General features: G+C 41.7%; 1 protein-coding gene and 1 long non-coding RNA gene across 2 annotated transcripts in view; both read left to right on the top strand.

Annotated features, from left to right (window-relative positions):
- The window catches only part of LOC135708164 (venom acid phosphatase Acph-1), a 40955-nt gene extending 18062 nt beyond the window's left edge, over positions 1-22893 (top strand). The window contains exons 2-5 of the mRNA XM_065230162.1: positions 1431-1928; positions 21241-21339; positions 21813-22055; positions 22119-22893. Of these exons, the coding sequence (XP_065086234.1) occupies positions 1710-1928; positions 21241-21339; positions 21813-22055; positions 22119-22829 (1272 nt within the window). The 5' untranslated portion in view covers positions 1431-1709 and the 3' untranslated portion in view covers positions 22830-22893. The remainder of the gene's footprint in view (positions 1-1430; positions 1929-21240; positions 21340-21812; positions 22056-22118) is intronic.
- Positions 9800-10350, top strand: LOC135708208 (uncharacterized). The gene is made up of 3 exons (XR_010518286.1): positions 9800-10091; positions 10152-10221; positions 10286-10350. It is a non-coding gene; the product is annotated as an uncharacterized LOC135708208 (long non-coding RNA).
- Positions 22894-24079: the final 1186 nt, after the last annotated feature.

The following is a 24079-nucleotide window of genomic DNA, read 5'->3' as shown; positions in this document are numbered from 1 at the left end:
TTTTGCATTCATAATGTTTAACTGAATACGGCCCTGGCGTAAATGGTTAGCATCCATGCTTCACACGCTGAAAGACTTGAATTCAAACGAATGACCTGAAATGTGTTCAACAAAACAATAAATTAAACAATAATGGTTAGTTCAATTTTAATCAAGACGTTAACAGCAGAACTTGAAGTTAAGCTGCTTTCATTTAAAAAAAACTGAAAGCACTATATGTAACACTAGTATATAGCATATTTGAACTTTGTACGCTGGTGGTCATTTTCCATGTAAAATCGTGGGCTGAATCCAAAAATGTAGTCAGAAAAAAAAACTCCAAAAATGTAGTCAGGTATCACTTTGCTGAATCCAATAACGCACAGCCCTATCAACGCAGAACGTTCAACGGCTGCCATAACACGGTTTTCGGTACGATGGTTCATTTGGCTGGTTGTTCGTGATTCACGAATCGAGATTCTGTTTGCGATTCTCCATGCGAATGGTAGCAATTTTCATCGAGGGATTTGTTCATGACAGGATAGTTTTCTCTATAATGCTAATTGATATAGTTAGAGATGAACTAGCCTAAGGCTAAAAATCTCTTAAATAAAGAATTAAAAAAAAAAATAAATTGATATAGCTATATTACAGCCGGAGATATTTGTATTTTAGAAAACAAACTTTTCTTAAGTGAAATATCGTTTTTCAGCAGTATCTAGAAAACTATCCTACTGACATTTTTTTGACTACATTTTTTAATTCAGCGCACGATTTCACATTAGGTCAAACATTGAAGTTAATTTTTTAATACTATTATTTGTAAACTAGTGTAATCAGACTTATTTCATGACAATTCAATCAAAATGAGTTTTGATTGTGATAAGACCTGTAAACTTTAATAACGTTTTGCTTTCAAATTGTTAATGACTTTGCTCGGGTAACTATCTCCATTAAAAATCAGTTTTGACAAAAAACGAAAATGGGACCGACTTGCGATGAGCGGCAGCTGTAGTACTAACGAACATGCATTGGAAATTACTCTCCCTACCAACCGAATTTGCCCTGAGTGGAACAATATTTTTCTTTTCTGCAATTTATTTCGCTATTTTTTCTTAAATCTCTTTTAGAATATTGTCCCAAAACTGCTCGAATCTGTTATGAATTACATTGACACTGATTGATCCTTCCATGGAACAAAAACAAACCAGATTAACAAATTATCAACATGACTGTCATCGTGCCGGAAAATTGGCCATTTTGACGAATGGTCATTCTTCTCAGTTGACGAATGAATGGTCATTCTCTCTATAAGCGTAAACTGGATTGCCTACTACGTCATTTGTGTACACCATTATTCTGTGTTTAATTTCTGCTATCTCCGTGCTTTGTTTTTCGAATTAAAACATTTCTATAATTGTATTTATTTTTCTTTCTTTTCATCCTTATAGATATAGTTTCACCATGTCAAAGACCTCAAACTAACGTTTAGCAACTTAAACGAACGCAAACATGTACGGTTTAAACTGAAATCCTATACCCACGCATTCGCCCAGGTGAATCTTGGGGATTGCTTATTTTAATTAGGACGGAAAAAACTTGTTCTTGTTTGAAATACATTCATGTCTGTTTGGAGTTTTTTCCTCTTCTCTGAAGTAACAAAAAAAAAAAACAAACAAATTCCCGGTGGCCGACATTGTATATAAAACAGGGACTGCGCCAGTGAAAACATGTATTCGTTAAGTAGACGTGTGCTCATCATGTTGACTGGAAGCGTAGTCGTATCGCTACTGATCGTGGTAACCATCTACGGAGTGAACAGTGCACCCTCGGCGACGAAGAACGTTGAAGTCTCTGACCGAGCTAACAGCGACCAGCTATCAGCAGGTGATGATGGTGATGATTGCGATCGAGCGGCACGGGATTACGAATTGAAACAAGTGCACGTGGTGAGTATCTAGTGGTCGCGAGTAATTAGAGGTGAAAATTTGCATGTGCTTGTTTAGTTCATGAATATTTAGTGGACGTACAGTAAGGTGACCGTGTTAATCAATCGATTTAACCTTAGTAAACTAGTGCACTGGGTGTATTGATTGATCGAAGAAAATATATCGCATAATAAGAAAGTTACGTGCATGCCGAAACTTCAGCAGCATCTTTCCGATTAGCTCACGAAACCAGACACAGACGCTGCGTAATCACCGTCCCAAAACAAACTTTATTATCGCTATTAACAGCCAAATGCTGTTAATGTTTGATGATCCCTCTACTAATTAATTAAAGACATGGCCTTTAACAGGCCTGTTGATGAATACGAGCGTTCCTAATGAATTGCAGCATTGTTAAGATAAGCATAGCGTGAAGTGAGAGCGTTCCCGCACGGTGAATGAGAACGACCCAAATTTGAGTTCAGTTCACTCATAATCGCCAAAAGTGCAAGAACTCAGCGATGAGTATATTTGCCCCATGCTTAAAAATCGCAGCCTTAATTTTACGCAGTCTAGGAGTAGAACCAATAGACTGAGTGAATCCAATATTCACTTTTCTAATTCGGGAATTTTTTTCCTGGAAAAACCTGGGAAAACATGAGGCAAATTTACTCATCCCTGAGAACCTGCACTTTATGTGATTTATGAATTAACTAAATTCAAATTTAGGTCGTTCTCATTCGCCGTGCGGGAGTATGGCAAACTTGAAAGATTTTGCCCGAAACGGAAATAAATTCTTATCAAGAATTAGACAAAACACTACGTCTGTGCTGCAGATCTCGCAGATCGTCATAACCTTGCACCTTGGGCGAACTCGTTTGTAGCTAAATTTAAGTGAACTTTGGGCCTCCCAATCCCAAGCCCAAGAGCAGTTCCAGGTCAAATAGCAGAAAAATAAAAATGTCCTGAATCCTGAACGTTAATTTACAATTAATCTGAAATTTTGTACACTTATTTCTTTAGTTGAAGATGCTAATTTCAAATAACAGACTGTAGTGGTAATTTTTATACGATAGATGGAGTAGATGAAAGCATAGAGTTGATAGTTCCGTTAAAGTACGGCAGTGTGAAGATTGTAAATAGATATTAGAGAAGCGAGCTAGGACAACTTTTAAGGAAGGTACAAATCGGTTTTTTCATCTCTCTTTACCAAAACTGCCAGTGGTGGCGGGGGGGGGGGGGGGGGACACCCCTCACCATCCCTCTCCAAAGGGGGAGTTTGGTAAAGAGAGATGAAAAAACCGATTTGTACCTTCCTTAAATGTTGTCCTAGCTCGCTTCTCTAATATCTATATACAATCTTCACACTGCCGTACTCTAACGGAACTATCAACTCTATGCTTTCATCTACTCCATCTATCGTATAAAAATTACCACTACAGTCTGTTATTTGAAATTAGCATCTTCAACTATGTAAATCGTTGACTTCACGTAGAAGTAATACTAAAAACATATAGTCAAAGTACTTATTTCTTTTTAGAAAAAAAATGTCATTTTATGTTATCAATTATTCATATTGGGGCACAACTACTTTTCTAGCAGGGCCTGTGTAAAAACAGTACTAATGAGTTAAAATATAAATAGTGTCGAAACGGTTTGTTCGATTGATATGGTGTCTTAAGCATGCTTGGCAAGTAAGGTTATACACACCAACTGCTCATTTGTTAATAACTTTTCACTCAGTTATTGAAATTTGTTTTTCTTTAAAGTAATTGATAGATTAGGATCATAGTTTACTATAGATATGTAAAGAGTAGGTAAATCTTAACATTTGAATCAACACCAATTTCTCACTTGATTTTTAAAACGCAAAAACAAATACAGTTGATTACTAGAATTAAAATCTGGAGTTGGTTGGAAATGCTATCTAACATGAAACTTTAGTGAGATAATTTATTAACTAGAGAATGGTCTTAGAAGAGGGTGGGTAGATAGTTCCGTTAGAGTACGGCACTATGAAAATTGAATAGAAGTTGAAAATGAGCGAAGGGCCATTAACAGTGCAAGTCAAACGCACACTCTTTGCCTAACCCGTACGATGTACGCAGAGATTTGAAGTATGTCTTCAAATCTACAGGCAAAAAGTGTGCGCTCGACTTTGCTCAAATACTGTCTGCGGCTGTGGAATAGTTCTAGCGACGTTTCATCACTCATCACTTCTATTTAATTTTCATACTACCGTACTCTAACGGAACTATCTACCTACCCTCTTCTAAGACCTAACCTAACGTAACTAATAAATTATCACACTAAAGCATCATGTTAGATAGCCTTTCCAACCTACTCTGAAAATCGCAAACTTGGCAATGTTCCCTGAACTTTTTAGAAGTCCTTTAAGTTTTATGAAGTTTTCAGTAGTTAACAAAAAAGTCCTGGGCTCATGGCCAATTTGAAGAAGTCTTGTTGTGCCATCGATTAAATATCGATATAATATAATTTCTCAAAATTGTTTCTTCTAGTCCAGAACATAAGCAAAGTATTCAACATAAAGGACTTTAAAATATCGTTGTTTGTGGTTCAATTTTATTAATCGCTGTTAAATAGTATCATCGAACGTGACAAGCTTGACACGGTATGAGTCAAAAAAAAAAAACACCAAAAATTATGGAGGGGTCCTGACCCCCTTGGCACCCCCATTAGCTACGCCAATACCCCCCTAAGCTCGGCAATTTCAAAGCGTTCGGCAAAATGGCGTACGGCCAAATCCTAAGTAAAACAAAATGTAGCCCTCCACCCCCTAGTTGGAAACCAGACAACGCCCTTGGTCTTCAGCAAAGTGTTAGTTTTAGTTTTAGAAAAAGTCCCATAAGTACAGATAGATACAGTTTAATCGTAAATCATTGTAGTAAAAGTTTAGGACGAGGTGAATTCAATTTTCCCATAGTAATACTCTTACAAACAGCAAACGGCTAGTGCAGTATGAGTTCGCATCCAAATGAGCTTACGCTGACGCATAGTAACGTTAGAATACCATAAGCAACACTAACGAAATTTCGACAATAGGATTTCTTATGGAAATTATATAGGGTATCCCAAAAAGTATAACCACAAATTACACAAATTAGAGCTTCTTAATATGACATTTCCGTTTTCGTTCTATTGGAATCATCTGACATTTTTGTTGGGATTATACGGAATCTTTCTTGTATGTTGAATGTTCGAGACTTGTGGTCTGGAAAACTTGAAGTGATAGGACATATCAGCCAACATGATGATGATTTGTAGACTCTTCAGGGAATCTTCTTAAGGGCATCAGATAAATCAAAATCAACATTTGACCAATGGTCTTATCCATGTCAATAACGTTGGAGGTTATATCATAGAGGTAACTCTAAGACTAGAAGGTCCCCAAGAAACGTGTTTAACTTTTTGGCTCAGCTCTGGGACTATCTTCGGTTCCAAGCTAATCGATTCACCCTTCGAAACATAGGAAAATCCACTAACCCCTCATTTTATCTGTCAAACTTTCATAGCGAATCAAAATAAACATTGTGTAGTACTTGAATGTCGACTAGAATGGGGTACGTTAATCGTTTGCTTGGGACCAATAGGCTAGTCAAGTAGTGAGCCAATTTAAAATCGTTAGTTTCGTATTGATTGTTGGTTATATTGTTGAGCATCAAAAGACTGAAAGCCACATAACCTCCAACATAGTTCGTAACAGTCGATCCCGCCAAGACATGTCAATGACGTTGCTGATGACAAGAAACTTTGATTTTGTCAACATCATACGTTATTATTAGAAGAAAAAAAACACAATTCAATGGCATCACCTAACGAGTCAATTCTGATCTAAACTGTTCAATATTTGCTTAGTGCTAGCTAACGAGTAAATGTCGAACTATACTGTTTACTATTAAACGGATCTATAATATTTTATCATATAGGAATCTTCTATCTGGCCTCGATCTCAAGTTATCACTAGATGCATAATTTTTGTAGTAAAGATTCTCTCAATGATAGAAATCGGGTCACGATTCTGAGTGATCACTCAAATAATTATTTTGGTGTCACTTAACAAGTAAATTCGCAACTAAAATATTTATTATTTTAATGATCTTATCCAGATAAACAACTTTGCTGAAGGCAAACAATCTGAAAAATAAACGCTCCTTTTTAATCATCAAAGAAGAATTCTACACAACTCTCTCTATCTCTCTCTTACAAGCAAATATCCAATAAAACTGTTATCTGCTGAACGGGTCTCGTCTATTCGTCCTCTTTATTTGTACTCTGGCGCCACCTAGTGAGCACATAACATATGTGGAATTCGATCTTCAAAAATCGACCCCATTTCAGTGATTTCAAGTGATACAGAAGGACATGGATCTGTCAAATTGAATATACTAGCTGTAAAATGAGAAAGGGGATCAAGGGGGTAGTGAATTCTTTTGAAATAATTCTAACGTGGTTTATAATTCTATGTGTTCTTAGCACTCCTGAACTCATGTCTTACTGTTTCATAAATTCGGATTTAAGTGCATACATTTTGAAGTCGAGAGAGAAGCAGCAAAATTTTGCAACAAGTTGTCAGAAGCACCATTTGAAAAATATGCAGTGTTTTGAGCTGACCTTGCATCGATCCATTCGCAAGAATTTTGCAAGCAGGGCGATAAATGAAATCGAGCGCTTATCGATACTAGAGTCGGTGTATAATGAGTCACGCCAAGAGTGAAGCCAAGTCTACCTATTGAACTGTCAAACCGGCTACCTATCGTGCAAAGTAAACAAACATTACGATGCTATGAAAGGTCCACGAAAGGTATTGCAATAAAATATAAAATAAAATTGAAGAAAAGATCATAAACACGCAGTGAGCATTAAATTGTCATGGGATACGTTTGCTAATGATCAGTAATGAGAATTTCTACTATTGTTTGATAAGATGATTTGACAAAATCACTGATATAATGATTCACTACAGCCGTTATTTTTTGTTCTCGCTAGAAGTCATTTGAAGTTGATGTAGAAGTCCTCTGTTGCCAAGTGAAAAGAAAGGGAATCCTTCGAAAATCGTGATGCGAGTTCAACTGTTTTTCTCTTGGCGTGACTCATTATACACCGACTCTAATCGATACCTGTAACACCTAAGATTTCAACACTCCCGATGTTTCTCAATTGTTATCTCTTGAAAGTTTCTTCTCAAATCCCAACACTATTACTTTGTAACAAAAACCGTGGTAAGGTTGATCTTGGTTGATCGAAACGGCAAAGAACAACAAACTTTTTTTCGACCACTATGGTTTATAGTCGCTATGTTCATTATAGCGACTATACTATGGCTAAGGTCCTAGAGTAGGACTCACAGCTAGGTGTATCAAAGTTAAGCACCTTTAAGGTTCAATTTACTTTGATGCATTTTTAAAAAATTCAAAAGCAGTTTTTTTCGACGCATTATTTTAGATTGCAAGAAGCTTGCGTCATTGTGTGTAAAATATCAAAAGGAATCGAATAGTGCAAGCTTTTTGCAATCTGAAATAATGCGTCGGAAAAAACTGCTTTTGAAATTTTTCAAAAAGCATCAAAGTAAATTGAACTTTAAGCACTATTTACAAACGGAAATAATCATTTGGTTCTATTGAAAGTTGTTTTGTTTAGAAAAAAATGCCTTTTTAATCAACAGGATATTTCGTGATGTAATGATAAGTTAACTCACTAAATACACAGCTAACAATATTTCAACATACCACCGACCAAATGGTAGTTCGAAGAGACGAAGAAATATAACATCTGTAAATAGGCAATACTGGATAACAACGCTCTTGATTGGCTTCTGAATGACTTGAAAATACTAGTTAAAAATTTCTTTGAAAAGCCCCCTGTCGAGCTAGTTGAACAAAGAATACCCACACGTCAAACTCCGTCAAGCATTTAAGCAGCGGAGGAACAAAAGAGACAACAAATTATCTGGGCCTCAATTGTTTACATCTCATTGTGCCTTGTCTTGACTATTGACAATTCGCCTTTTCGGTCACTCTGGAAGTCCTTACTCCTATGATAAAATCCCATAAGCAAACATCAGTCTGTGCGTGAAACATGGTGAACATTTCCTTACCCTTTCACTCCTATGAAAATCCCATAAGATTCTGTCAATCTTTGCGTGAATACAAAGTTACAAAGTTCGCTAGATTCCATGCACAGATTGTCAGATGCTTATGGAATTTTACCAGGAGTAAAGAGTTGCAGAGTCGCTGTCAACGTCAATACTTACTGAGCATACAACCATATAATATATTATCTGCGTTTCTTTCGTAAGGGCCAATGCCACAAACGTAAACAATTGCTTTTTGCGTAAATTTCTCGAAAATGAAAATGCACTCAAGTAAACCATCACGATGATTGTGTACAGAAAGAGTCCTCCTATCCGATAAAATTGGTGGCTTACATAGATTGATTTTGACATACGAAAAATTTACGAAAGTAGCCATTATTTATGTTTTCGACATTGGTCCTTATGAACGCTCAGTGTCGATATGACGAAAATTTTATTTTGACAAATCTATGTCCAACTATGCCAGTTATACCAACCGGTGGAAACGAACGATTTAAAATTGGCTCACTACCGAGGGGGACGACTCTATCTACGATGCAGAAAAGATTGTGTTTTGCTGTGGCTAGCTGCACGCACGCTGAGTAGATAAAAGGAAGATTTATGTCGATTTTGAAGATTTCCTGCAAAAAGATGAAGCACGATGCAAGTAGATGCGAGAATTGAAAGATGATTTTTCGAAGATTGATTCGCTAGTGTGAGATTTTTTGAGCATCTAGAATTGAGATTTAGATGTGTCGCCCCCCTCGCTCACTACTTGACTAGCTTATTGGTCCCAACGTATCCCATTCTAGTCGAAATTCTAGTACTATACTATGTTTGTTTTGATTCGCTATGAAAGTTTAACAGATAAAATGAGGGGTTCGTGGATTTTCCTACGTTTCGAGGGGTGCATCGATTAGCTTGGGACCGAAGAGAGTACCAGAGCTGAGCCAAAAAGTTGAGCACTTTTCTTCGGGACCTCCTAGTCTTAGAGTTACCTCTATGGTTATACCAATTAGGCAACATAAAAAAGGGGTCAACTTTGAGTCAGCAATTTTGAATGAAGTTCCACATATGTTATGTATAGTGAGGCAATTCCCAACTTAGCTGTTCACTACTGAAAGGGGCTTGCCCATTAGATCAACTTTGCTGAAAACAGGAAACTTCTATCTGGCCTTGATCCTGAGTTATCACTAGAAAAACTTTATTCTTACTCTGGCGCCACCTAGGTAGTAGATCCAACAATCAATACGAAACTAACGATTTTAAATTGGCTCACCACTTTAGTAGCCTATTGGTCCCAAGCAAACGATTAACGTACCCTATTCTAGTTGAAATTCTATTACTACACTATGTTTGTTTTGATTCGCTATGAAAGTTTGACAGATAACATCAGGGGTGTGTGGATTCATGCAGAACATGCAGGGGTGAGTGAAATAGCTTGGGACTGCTTGGGACCGTTGTTCTGGTACTGAGTGAGCCAAAAATAATAATGATTTTCTTCGGGACCCAGTGGTCTTAGAGTTACCTCTATGGTAGATCCCCAATTGAACTGTTCACTACTGAAAAGGTCTTGTCCATTTGAACAACTTTGCTGATAATTTATCGGAATAAGCTTCGAACTACTAATTTTTATTTATTTCTTGTGTTTATGCTGGAAAAAACATCGGAAGCTGGTGGTGGCTATTTTCACCGTCACAATCCCACTTTTTGATGATCACCATTGATGCCACCTTCTGAGGCTGACTGTAAGTTGCCTCTTAATGAACTCAAATTTTTATTTCATATATGTTCTGGCAACACTGGCCGTTGCCCTCCTCCATCGCTGCAGTGAATTTGGACGATGAGGTAGTAAGTAGTATGACAGATGAAGTGACGGATTGAAGAGAGGAGGATAGATAGATGAATAGAAGATAATCTGTCAAAGAACGGAAGGTAGAAAATCACAAACAATACAGTATCGATTAGAAAGTGCTTAAAAGTGAGTTTTTTTAGTATTCTGTGCTTTGGGCATTTTGTAGAAAGTTTGTGGACAAATTTAGGTCAGTGGAGGTTACAAAACACGGAACGGCAAGCAGACGACTCACAGATAGGTAAAACGAGATAAACACTGTAACAAATGAATTAAATTAAAACACTGAATTTTGTAATAGGCGGAAAGAACATTTCAGAGCGGTCTAGGTAGAAGAAAGGTTGTTTGCAGGAGGAACAATAACTAAAATTGTGAGTACTTCAACTAAAACCACAAACTATAAACACTAACACTATATTAAACGAATTCTTGCAGTTTGATCAACTTTATTTACGGTTGATTTACAAAAAAAACGGTTTTGTTTTTCTTTGATCCGAACAAAATCAAAAATTTTATTTCGAAGCATTTTCGGAATGGCCTTTTTACCTTCCAAGGACGAGAAATGTTTGTTTTGCTCCATGTCAGAGTCGACGTCGGAGGACGTAGATTGGGTCCAATGCGGAAAGTGTGAAAATTGGGCTCATTTTTCTTGCGCGGGTGTTGACCAGGAGGTAGCGAAATCCAATTGGTATTGCCCACAGTGTGTCCCAACGAGTGTTCAGCAGTTGAAGATTCCAGACGCAGGAGGCAAGAAGCGAGGTAGCAAGAAGTCCGGCCAAAAGAGCGATGGAGGGTCTGATCAGGGAGCTGGTTCCGATGTTGATCCAGTTGAAAAGCAGTTGGAAGAGGAACAGTTAGCCAAGGAGAAGGCCTTTGCGAAGCAAATGGAAGTGCGGAAGAAGTTACTCGCTCGGCAGAAGGCGTGGAACGAAGAAAAGCTGAAGCAGGAACGGGAGATGCTTGAACTGGAATCCCAGGCCCGGCGAGAAATAGAGATGCAGCAGTTGGACTACGAGCAGAGAATGTTGCAGGCTCAACTGGCTGCGGAGCAGAAGTTTTTGAAGGAACGGGAGGCAATCCGGCTGCAGGTCAACAGCAGCATCAATAGAATTAAAGCGCTGAAGGATCAATATGGCGCTGTTGGTGGATCTTCAAAGGACGGTCCGGAGCAGAAAAGGCAGCCGGAGCAGAAAGGGCAGCTGGAGTTGCAGAAACAGAAGAAGATAGCCGAAAAGCCAGCGGGTACGGATTCTCGAGGAGCGTACCCGAAAAGGGAGGACCGACATGGAATGGAGTCGGGTTCTAGAAAAACCGATAAGCAGAAGAAGATGAAGAAGGTGCCTGCTAAAGATCGGGAGGCCGAATCAAGTGATGAGGGCCAAATCCGCGACTCGTCGGAAGACCGTGCGAGCAGCGACTATTCAGAAGATTGTGGAAGCAGCGACTCGTCGGAAGATCGTGCGAGCAGCAAGCGACCTGGCAGTGTGCGTGGTAACGGAGCTGGTGACGGGTCGGGGCGAACCGGCGGTCGAATCTCGAGGGATCAGCTGGCCGCTAGAAAAGCGATTTCGCATCACCTTCCAAAATTTCGTGGAGAACCGGAAGTTTGGCCGCTGTTTATTAGCAGCTTCGAATATACGACGGAAGCATGTGGGTTCTCAAACCTGGAGAACTTGAAGCGACTGCAGGACTGTTTGCAAGGTGACGCGCTCGAAGCAGTGAGGAGTCGGCTCGTTCTGCCGAATTCCGTTCCGAACGTGATTTGTGACCTACGGAATCTATTCGGAAGGCCGGAGAAGCTGCTGAAGTCGCTGCTGACGAAAGTGAGGAACGCTCCAGCGCCGAGAGCTGATCGACTGGAGATGTTCGTTAAATTTGGGATTACGGTGAAGCAGTTGTGCGACCATCTTGAGGCTGCGCGACTCAACGATCATCTTAATAACCCGATGCTGGTACAGGAGTTGGTTGACAAGTTACCACCGAGTTACAAACTGGATTGGGTGCGGTACAAGCGAGGAAAGGAAGATAGTCCGCTGAGGATGTTCACGGATTTCATGACTGAAATAGTATCCGACGTGTCCGAGGTGACGGAGTTTTCTACGCTGTCGGTGAACGAGCGAGCGTCGCATGGGCGAGAGAATCCTAGAAAGAAGGAGTTTGTGCATGTGCACGACTCTGAGCAGAAGCAGAGCGAAGAACTACGCAGAGAGGTGGTCAGCCGTCCTTGCTGGATTTGTAAACGGACGGATCACATGATCAAGAGCTGCGAAGAGTTCAAGCAGATGAACATTGCGCAACGACTAAGGGAAGTGGACAAGCAGAAACTGTGTGGAGTCTGTCTTAACAAGCACGGTGGAAATCGTTGTTTTTCGAAAATCCGGTGTATGGCGCGGAACTGCCAAGGCAATCACCATCCTCTATTGCATCGGGTGGAAGAATCTGTTCAATTGCAGAAAGCCAAATCAGACTGCACGGTGATTTTCCGGATGATGTCGGTGACGCTATATGTCGGTAAGCGACAGTACGACACTGTTGCATTTCTGGACGAAGGGTCGTCTGCTACGTTGGTGGACGATGGGGTGGCCAAACGGCTGAAGGCAGAAGGAACGCTTGAACCACTGATAGTCACGTGGACCGGAAACATCAACCGTTTTGAGAACGAATCGCGTAGTGTAGAGATGATGATGTCGGCGAAGGGCTCCAAGGAGAAGTTTTCGTTGTTCAACACACGAACGGTGTCCGAGTTGCAGTTGCCACAACAGAATGTACGATACGCTGAGATGGTGAACCGTTATCCGCATCTTGTTGGAGTGCCGGTGAGAGATTTTCCGTCTGGACTTCCAACGATTCTAATCGGATTGGACAATCTCCATCTGTTCGCGCCGTTGGAGTCACGGGTCGGGGAACCGAACGAACCAATCGCTGTGCGGTCGAAAATCGGATGGACGATTTACGGATCGGAGAAACGGAAGCCGCGTGTCCATACTTACCTGAATCTGCATTGTGTCACACCAGTGAGTAACCAGGAACTGCATGACATGATCCGAAATCAGTACGTGCTGGATGAAACTGCAGCAGCATCATACGCACCCCCAGAACCAATTGAGGAGAAAAGGGCTCGCGAGATCCTTCAAGCGACGACAAAAAGGGTAGGTAATCGTTTCGAAACGGGCCTATTGTGGCGTGAAGATGAACGGCGATTTCCGGACAGCTACCCGATGGCCGTTCGAAGGATGCGAGCGCTTGAGCGAAAGCTTGGGAAAGATCCTGCGTTGAAACAGAAGGTATGTCAGCAGATTGAGGACTATCAGACCAAGGGCTATGCACACAAGATAACTGCAGAAGAACTAGCAGATACTCCAAGCTCGGTGGTGTGGTATCTTCCGTTGAATGTGGTGCTAAATCCGAAGAAACCTGGTAAAGTGCGCATGGTGTGGGATGCGGCTGCATCAGTTGGAGGAGTGTCGTTGAACTCGGAATTGGTGAAAGGTCCGGACATGTTGGTTCCCCTTCCGAAAGTTGTTTGCTGTTTCCGGGAAGGTCGAATTGCATTCGGAGGCGACATTCAGGAAATGTACCACCAGATGAATATTCGGTGTGAAGACAAGCAAGCACTACGATTTCTGTTCGGGACGGATGAAAGTGGAGCACCTCAAGGATACGTGATGGACGTGGCAACGTTCGGCGCCACGTGTTCGCCTTGCTCCGCCCAATATGTAAAAAATCTGAACGCGGGACAGTTCGCAGAGCAGTATCCAGAAGCAGCGGCAGCGATCATTAAGAAACATTATGTGGACGATTACTATGACAGCGTAGATACCGTCGAAGAAGCGATACGAAGGGCCAAGGAGGTGAAGTACATCCACTCGCAGGGTGGATTCCATATACGAAACTGGGTGTCTAACTCGGAGGCATTCCTAGAGGAACTCGAAGATCGCAGTGCAAATGGAGCAGTTCATTTTTCCCAGGATAAAGACGCCGAGTATGAGCATGTGCTGGGCATAGTTTGGAAGCCGATGGAAGACGTATTCTGTTTCGCAACTATGTCGAAAGCGGAATCCTTTATGGTTATCGGTGGCGAAGAGTATCCTACGAAGCGGATTATCCTCAGTTACGTGATGGCGCAATTCGACCCAGTGGGATTCCTCACTCCGGTTACTATACTTGGAAAAATGCTGATCCAAGATCTCTGGCGGACCGGCTGTGATTGGGATACGAAAATCAATCAGATTTCCTTCGAAAAATGGCGGCGATGGATACAAATGATGAAGAACATCGGATCGTTCCAGCTACCGCGGAGTTATTTCGGAAATGCCAGATCAGATGAAGTTACGGACATACAGCTGCATGTATTCGCTGATGCAGGCGAGGCGGCGTACGGAAGCGTGGCGTATTTTCGGGCAACTGTACGAGGTAAAGTGCAGTGTGCGCTGGTCATGAGTCGTGCCAAAGTGGCACCGTTAAAACAGATCTCAATACCGCGACTGGAGCTTCTAGCGGCCGTTTTAGGAGCACGTCTATCACGAATGGTGTTCGAGAGTCATAGCTTTACAATTGACCGGGTGGTGTATTGGATCGACGCAAACGTAGTGCTCTCATGGATTCGATCTGACCAGCGAAGGTATAAACAGTTCGTCGGGTTTCGGATCGGCGAGATACTCAGCCTAACGAAGTTGACGGACTGGCGTTGGGTGCCGTCAAGACTAAACGTGGCAGACCAACTAACGAAGTGGGGCAAGGAACCCGAAATGCATACTGACAGCACGTGGGCGCGAGGACCAGCGTTTTTGTACAAGAGTGAGCAGGAGTGGCCAGAAAAGGAAATGCCACCAGCGAACACGATGGAGGAGCTCCGGATTCACCTCCTATTACATGACGTGAAGGTGCCTGCGGTTTTTGTGGACGTAAACCGTTTCTCGAAGTGGACAGTGTTGGTCCGAACGATGGCGTGCGTGTTCCGTTTCGTGTCGAACTGTAAGCGAAGGATTGAAAAGCTGCCGATTGAGACGCTAAGAGCGACAAGCGGACAAAAGAAAGCACGGAAGTCGAGAACCATTGCATCGGTCAGAGTTCCGTTGCAGCAAAAGGAGTACGAGAAAGCGGAGCAGTGTCTGCTGAAAGTGGCGCAGTCGGAGAGCTTCATCGACGAACTGAAAGTGTTAACGAGAAACAAGGATCGTCCGGTGAGCCAGTGGATGACTATCGAAAAGTCTAGTCCGCTATACAAGCTGACTCCGCTGATCGACGAGAATGGACTGATCCGGATGGAGGGTAGAGTGGAGCGAGCGGAATTTCTGCCATTCGATCTGCGATTTCCGGTGATTCTGCCGGATGACCATCGGATCACGAGGCTGATAGTTCAGCACTACCATGAGAAGAGTGCCCACGGGTACCGTCAAGCAGTGAAGAACGAGTTGCGGCAGATGTATTACATCCCGCACATAGATGCAGTAGTCAGGAAGGTATCAGCGTCCTGCGTATGGTGCAAGGTGAATCGTTGTCGTCCTGAAGTTCCTAGGATGGCTCCGCTGCCAGTACAGCGGGTCACACCGAATCTACGTGCTTTCAGCTACGTCGGGGTCGATTATATGGGACCGTTCGATGTGACCGTAGGACGTAGATCAGAGAAGAGGTGGATTGCGCTGTTTACCTGTATGGTAACACGTGCGGTTCATTTGGAAGTGGCACATGGGCTGACCACCCAGTCGTGTTTGATGGCGATATATCGGTTTATTGGTCGCCGGGGCTGGCCGATCGAATTCTTCTCGGACAACGGGACAAACCTACGTGGAGCTAGTAAGGAAGTGGTGGAGGCTGTACAGGGCATTAGAGATGACTGTGCAGACCAGCTAACGAACGCGAGAACGAAGTGGACGTTCAATCCCCCCGCCGCACCTCACATGGGAGGCGTCTGGGAGCGCTTAGTCCGCTCAGTGAAGGAAGCGCTGACAGCGCTTGATGATGGAAGGCGACTAACGGACGAGATACTGCAGACAGCCATCGTTGAAGCGGAGGACATTATCAACTCCCGTCCGCTCACCTACGTGTCGCAGCAGTCCGACGAAGCAGAAGCGCTTACCCCGAATCATTTCTTGCGGGGAGCGTCAGCGAACCAGCCTGGTAGTATCTGTCCACCTCCCCATCCGGCAGTGGCCCTTCGGGATGCGTTTCAGCGTTCGCAGCAGTTGGCCAGCGTGATGTGGGAGCGGTGGATTAAGGAGTATGTGCCGTCGTTGAACCAAAGAACGAAGTGGTTCGGTGAGGCAAGACCGTTGCAAGCAGGAGATTTAGTTTACGTCGTGGAGGGTGCCAACCAGAAGTGCTGGATCCGCGGAATGGTGGAAGAGATCATCGTATCCGGCGACGGCAGGGTCCGTCAAGCATGGGTGCGTACCAATGCCGGAAGGTACAAACGAGCGACAGCGAAACTGGCCGTGATGGAGATAGCAGAGGGTAACCCTGAGCCGGATGTGGCTTCCCGGACAGAGTTACGGGCCGGGGAATGTTCTAGCAACACTGGCCGTTGCCCTCCTCCATCGCTGCAGTGAATTTGGACGATGAGGTAGTAAGTAGTATGACAGATGAAGTGACGGATTGAAGAGAGGAGGATAGATAGATGAATAGAAGATAATCTGTCAAAGAACGGAAGGTAGAAAATCACAAACAATACAGTATCGATTAGAAAGTGCTTAAAAGTGAGTTTTTTTAGTATTCTGTGCTTTGGGCATTTTGTAGAAAGTTTGTGGACAAATTTAGGTCAGTGGAGGTTACAAAACACGGAACGGCAAGCAGACGACTCACAGATAGGTAAAACGAGATAAACACTGTAACAAATGAATTAAATTAAAACACTGAATTTTGTAATAGGCGGAAAGAACATTTCAGAGCGGTCTAGGTAGAAGAAAGGTTGTTTGCAGGAGGAACAATTACTAAAATTGTGAGTACTTCAACTAAAACCACAAACTATAAACACTAACACTATATTAAACGAATTCTTGCAGTTTGATCAACTTTATTTACGGTTGATTTACAAAAAAAAACGGTTTTGTTTTTCTTTGATCCGAACAATATATATATACGTTCTCTAAAGTATTCTCTTTCAAGTGAATGAAAATAATCCGCAGTTCCTTTAATAGTATGCCAAGGAGCCACTTTTGTCGATTGGCCGGGCACCGGGACAATTCGGAGGATTCATCTATTTTGGCACGTATTGCACATTGTTTGCTTTGTACCAAGCTACCGTGTCTTTCGAGTGTAGTGCATTGACGCCAAATTGGGCCAAAATAGTACTGGGTCATCATATTGACAGCCGCAGACGCCGATTCAAACACTCCCGAACGTAAATTTCAGTGTTGTTGATCGTCTCCTTCCTCACAAATGGCTTTGACAACTTGCCACACGCACGCATCGCTTGCCAAACCGTGGCCTTCTTACCAGATTTTTCGGTAAAAATTTACATATCGGCATCGTCAACCTCCTGACAATCACGGACTGTGTAGTATTGGTCTCCCGGATGTGTCTTGTACTCAAATTTGACGTATGTTACATCGTCCATGATAAAACACGCCAATTTTCCAAACAGCAGGCTAAGGATATAGCTTCCCAACTTTCGGTTTGACGAATGTGGCTTGTTCCTGACTCCGTTTTGGCTTCTTCTACTTCTTTAATGTTTTCAGTCCGTTTCTTGCCTTGGCACGTTGGACGTTACTCTTCGATGTTCTCAGTTTTTTGGCCAAATCTCGAAAAGAGTCACTTTTCTTATTGACGAATGCTTGGGTGATCTTCCGGTACAGTTTTCGGTCCACCGGTCCCGGTTTACGGCCAGATTTCGGTTTAGACTGCTCCGATAACTTCCTTCAATTTCACCAACTACCTTAATGATAGGTTGGGAAAAGTGCACCACAACAAACATCGATGAACAGCTGATAAAGTTTATCGGGGTAGAAATGGCGGCGAGTTGTTTTATTTATTTATTTATTGCGTTTATTTATAAGGCCCCCTCGCCTATTAGGCATTACTTGGGCCGATGACCATTATTTACCATTATCCCTTCCTGCTTTTATTTTTCAAATAAAACGTAGTATCCCCTATTTGATAAGTTGCATTATTTTCATCTAAACGATCTGTTTGCTGACCAGTCTTCTGGGTGCACTGATTAGCACGAGCCTTCATTTATTTTGTTCTCCTTGTGCTTCGACAGCCGGCGTTTGTTGGTATTTTCAATGAAATCTTTTGTTGCGTTTGATGAGCTGGTGCTAGAGTTTTCGTCGTTGCTTGAAGTGTGATGATCCTCGGTTTGATTGTCGGTGTTTCGCTGTTGTTCTTCTGCTGAGAACCCGGTGAAAGCAGGAGATAATTGACCCGATGTCGTTGGCTGGTTTTGTTCGATATCCATCGACGGGAAATCAGCGAGACTGAATACCCCCTCGGTTAACGGCGCCGGTGGTGTAGTGGTAAGCGTGATTACCTCTCACCCCAGTAGGCCTGGGTTCAATCCCAGTCGGCGCCGCAGGGATGTTCTGAGGCATAACATCTCTGATCACGCCTTCCTTCGGATGGGAAGTAAAGCCGTTGGTCCCCGGTTCATGAGTTGATGGGTCGATAGGTAGGGTCCAGGTGTGGGAGCTGCCTTCCTGGTACGTCGGTAGCATTGGTGCTCAGCACGGAAAACAAGATCGACGGAAAAAAACAAACCAAAGGAGTACCCCCTCGGTTGGTGGTGCTGCTGGAGCGGTGCTATTGTTCGATGTGGCTTCATCCTAACATTTCTGTTTGGGATGTGCTGCTCGGCCACAATGGCGGCACGTTTTTGGTTGCTTGTCGTACACTGAAAAAAGTTTTCGTATAGTTTCCATTGGGAACGCACATGATATTTTTCCAATAACAAAATTAATGATTTTTACCTGAAATTCACATAAGATTCATATGATCACATGAATTCTATGTGTTAAATCACATAAACTTCATTGGACACATAAGGTTCATGTGATTTCGTGGTGCGATTCCCAATTATGAGATCACATGAAAGTTTTGTGAAATTCTAATGGATATTTTCCATCGGAAATGTGATTTATTTTTTGAGTGTACGTTACCAACGTTGTTTCGTTGTCGACCGTGATGTATGATAGAATGGCGCTTTGAGTCGCATTCGCAAAACTCGAACACCGCTCAGGAATCCTGGGAAGTAGTGCTTCCATTTCTCATGTCGACTGTAAATCACTGTCCCGTACTTTGCCATGTGGTTCATAACAGTGACTTGTGGCCATGCACTCGAACGGTCACTGCTTCACAATCCACATATACTGGGATTTTGAACTCACTCTTCGCACAGAGAATCGCGTGTTTATAGTTGTGCGCCTTTTCATAGCGCAAGGCAACTTCATTGTCTATCATATCTCAATAAAAACACAATTTCGGTCGATATGAAACTGAATGCATCTTACGTCCGAATATTGAAGCTTAATATTGTTCTCGAAGAATTTTTGCACTTTTCCCGCTATGAAATGAACTGGAAGGACACTGAAGTCAACAACAAGTGTGTTTTTACGAACTACACTCATACAAGTTAAACAAAGAAGAAAGTGCACACGTCCCATGAATACGAGTAATGAAATGGCGGCGAGTTGAAATTGTGCTTATACTTTCTGGGACACCCTATAAGTTTGGCGTATGAATTTGAATTCCTACACTCAAAAAATAAATCACATTTCCGATGGAAAATATCCATTAGAATTTCACATAACTTTCATCTGATCTCATAATTGGGAATCGCACCACGAAATCACACGAACTTTATGTGTCCAACGAGGTGTCCAATGAAGTTTATGTGATTTATCACATAAAATTCATGTGATCATATGAATGTTATGTGAATTTCAGATAAAAATAATTAATTTTGTTATTCGAAAAATATCATGTGCGTTCCCAATCGAAACTATATGAAAACTCTGAATCCAGAGTGTTCGGATTATTAACTTCGTAATTTGTTCCCAATGCTAGGTTAAATGTGTATAAGAACCACTCGTAGCACCTCATGTATTACGATAAACATTCACAAGTCGTGCTTATGAAATGCATAACTCATGCCTATGGAATTCATAAGTATCTTATGAAATCAAAATTGTCCAGGTTCATAATGACATGTCTTATGGAATTCTTAATAGTGTTTTTACCTCATTGTAACTTTTGGGAAAATTATCAGGACCTGATTTGAAATCGATTGAGCTTGATGGAGCAAAATCGATATTTTAAACCACCCTAATAAACATATTATAGACTTGGTTTTATAAGACTAGCGCTAATGTCACTAACCAGAATTTAACTAGTTCGAATGCCAAGCCCGAAAATAATAATTTGAGAAGATGTTTCCTGAGCAGTTCTTCCGACTTGTACTGTCGCGTCACTTTTCAATAGGTTTTAAGTAACAAATGTAAACAAATCGAGTTAAGCGATACAAACTATTTCTCCTTTATCATTGTATGTGATACAAAAACACCCATCCAAATTTACTTTCATTTTATTTAAGATAATCATAGGTCAAAAATTGTCCAATGTACAGCTTGGTACATGAGGGTACATGATTGTTACTTAGGTCATTTGGACTGCCTAACATGATTGGTGCTCATTTTCTAAAGGCGGGGCCAATCTAAAGTTAGGTACTCTACTCTGAAATCTGTGAAAGGGATCTAGTATCATGTAGAACAAAACGTCCAATGTAACACTCATTGACTATATCATTGAGAAAAATTGTCCAATGTAACATGTCCGATGTACAACTTGGCTAGTCAAAACGCCCTATGTGGTTTTTTGTATATTGTAGCATGAAATTCAAAGTAAAATTATGATTTTACCGTTTCTACTGAATTTTCAACGTTATTATTCACTGACCACAGTAAACATAGTATTTCAAAATGTATTGTTTCTAAACAGTTAAAATAATAGTCTGTCGAACTTCAACTTCGATTTTCTCAAAATGGCGGATATGTTACATTGGTCTATTTGAAAAGTGACGCGAATACTGTACTGTGATTGAAGTTTTGATTTGATAATTTGAGATTTAAAAATTGACTTTGGGAAAACTTGTGCGCTCTAGGATTTGAAAGTTTGATGAGAAATCATAATCTTATATTTTAGGGAAGATTTATCTTCCTTTTAAGCATTAGCAGTTCTTTCGTGAACTTTGGAACATTTGTGAGCTCAATTACTTGAATGATTGAAAAGAAATCAGAATATCAAATATTTAAGCATTTCAGAAGTTTTATGAATGTTTTAACAAAGTTACATATACATATACAAAAAACCAGACTATTTTCAAACGATTCGAGCTCGTGTTACATTCGAATTATTGGCAAGTTAAATCTTTAGTAATACCTTTCATCATCTTCCAACAGGTCTTCCGTCATGGTCAACGGACGCCAGCCGATACTTATCCCAATGATCCGCTGATCAATAGCACATTCGCTCCGTACGGTTGGGGCCAACTAACGAACGTAAGATTCAAAGTGTTTTGTGTTACTTCATACGTGAAGTTTACGATTTTCAGAGTTGGTTGAAAATGCTTTCGGCAACGTGGGTGATAAATGGAACTAGAGCTATTGCACAGCTGCGACAGTATATGAACTATTCAAACGCGCACTCTTTTGCCTGTGGATTTGAAGAAAAACGTCAAGTCTCCTCATCCATTAACGTATGAGTTAGGTAAAGGAGTGTGCGTTCGACTAGTACTGTGGCATTAACGGCCCTTCGCTCATTTTCATCTTCTATTAAATTTTCACACTGCCGTACTCTAGCGGAACTATCAACCTATCCTCTACAGAACTGTCTCTAGTTAGTAAATCATCACACTAAAGCTCCATGTTTATATTAGTATAGCATTTCCAATCAACTCTGAACGTAAGATGTTATTACCATTTCCGAATAAAAGGTGACTGTAGAAAACTCCATCCAACAATCCATTTCATAGTTCGGCAAGCAGAGTCTCTACAACATCGGAGTATGGTTACGCCATCGCTACGCCAAACTCCTTGGGAAGCTGTACTACTCGGACAAGATCTTCGCCCAAAGTACCGGCGTGTCTCGAACGCAGATGTCAATCGAGTTGGTTTTGGCTTCGCTATATCCGCCCGCAGATACCGCCCAGGAGTGGAACAAAGCACTCAACTGGCAACCGATTCCGTACTTCAGCGAACCTCTGGATCAGGATACGGTACGAAGTCGCCATTCGCCATTGATCATGTATCAAACCACCCTAATCTGATCCCTTTTACAGCTGCTACTGGTTCGGACATCATGCCCCCGCTACCACGAAGCACTAATGGAAGTCATGGACAGTGCTGAAGTTCGTCAAATCCTGAACGAAAGTCAAGAGCTATTCGATAATCTGACCCTCATCACCGGTATGAACATAAAAACGCCAGACGACGTGCAATCTCTGTATAGTACACTGAAGGCGGAGTCCGAGTTCGGACTGCAGCTACCCGAGTGGACCAAGGATTACTATCCGGAAAAAATGCTTCCACTGACTACTCTCAGCTACGTACTGAACGTCTACAACGATGAATTGAAGAAGTTGAAAGGCGGACCATTCCTGAAGAAGACCCTCGGCGAATGGGAAGCGGTGATGGCCGCGGACGAGTTCTCTAGTGCGAAAAATAAGAAAATGTTTATCTACGCTGGACACGATTCAACGGTGGTTAACATCCTTTCAGCGTTCAACGTGTGGAAAGAGCAATTTCCAGGCTATGCCATCATGGCACTGTTTGAACTGTACAAACATCAATTTTCAGGAGAATATTATGTGAGAATTTACCAGAAGAATGTGGGGGAATCGCCGGTTAGTCTGAAGATTCCCGGCTGTAGTAAATACTGTCCAGTGAAAAAGCTGAAATCACTGTTAAGCAGTCACATTATGACCAATATGGCGGAACAGTGCAAGGCACATGCTGCTGGCTTCGAGGAGCCACCACCAAGTGGACCCTGAATCTCAGCGTGTGTGTGTGTTAGCGTTAGACTAGGGTAGGATTGTTAAATGTGATGAAAAATTATTGTGATTTGAAGTTTTTACGATTAAAACTGCTGGAATTTATTTGATTTAAATATTTGTTACTACAATATCCGAACGGTCATTGAAAATTCGTTTGTTTGGTTCGGTCAGTCACTTTAACACTTTTTAGGACAGTTTGTTGTGACTTGTGTGTGGAAGTGATTTCAACCATCAGAACTAACAAAGCTCATACAGCTCCAGTTATATATTTCTAGCATTCAAAATCATAAGGGCCTAACTGCAGTGATCGATTCCCTTCATCGTATTTCTCTTCGCATTACCACAGTTCAGTGAACCAATTTTCCTAAATTATTACAATACAGTGTAGTGAAAGGTTGCATCAACTAGCAAGCCTAATAAAATTTGTTTGTTGCCGGTAGAGATGAAACTTTTGGATTTCCGATCGCCGAAATTGCGAAATTGACCAGTTTTATGGGTCAAGCACATACTTTACACCCTCTTCTTGTTGTTTACAAATACAACATAATGATTTCATAATTCCGAAAAACAATTTTGTATAGCAAGTGATTGGAAGCAACTCTGCATACATGCATCGAGGCGAAGATAAACAAACACAACAGGAAAAGAAAGAACACAACATGAAAAGAGTAGAGAATTCACGAAAATCTCCCTGCAACCTTCTCCGGCAGCAAAGAAAATCTCCAACGAAATCGTGCAGAAGCTCCCTCAGGAATTTCCACTGCTAACATCAAAATAACGTGAAACCTGCTCCGCCGAGAACGCGAGACAACTCCGTCGAAATTCCGTAGAACCACCGTTGGCAGCATCGGAAATCTCCACCGGAATCATGCAGAAGCTCCTCCACCTAAAACACCCGAGAAAATACTGTACAGATTTTCTGAAACTTCCGTTGGCAGCACGAAAATCACCACCGTGAATGCTAGAAAACTCCGACGAATCTGGAACATCCGCTGGCAGAATCAGTGAAACATTTCAAACACTAATTCTGCATCTTTGCAAAGTTTGTTGTTATTCACATCGTCGTGATTTTGCGCTGCTAAATTTATCATTTTTTTATCACACGGGCTATCGTTATTCGTTTTTTCCGTTCGGTATACTTGTAATATTGTACTGGTTGTTAGTGGAAAGTGTAGTTCGTTACGATAATCGGCTAATTAGAGCATATTTTGTGTTGTGAAAACAGCGAAAAAATTATCCAATCGGAC

The sequence above is a fragment of the Ochlerotatus camptorhynchus genome, unplaced genomic scaffold (assembly GCF_037179485.1).
Source record: "Ochlerotatus camptorhynchus isolate MF236.1 unplaced genomic scaffold, CSIRO-AGI_Acam_v1.1 ptg000328l, whole genome shotgun sequence".
In the NCBI taxonomy this organism is placed as follows: domain Eukaryota; kingdom Metazoa; phylum Arthropoda; class Insecta; order Diptera; family Culicidae; genus Ochlerotatus; species Ochlerotatus camptorhynchus.
The sequence above is the reverse complement of the archived record's forward strand: the minus strand, read 5'-3'. Positions and strand labels throughout refer to the sequence as shown.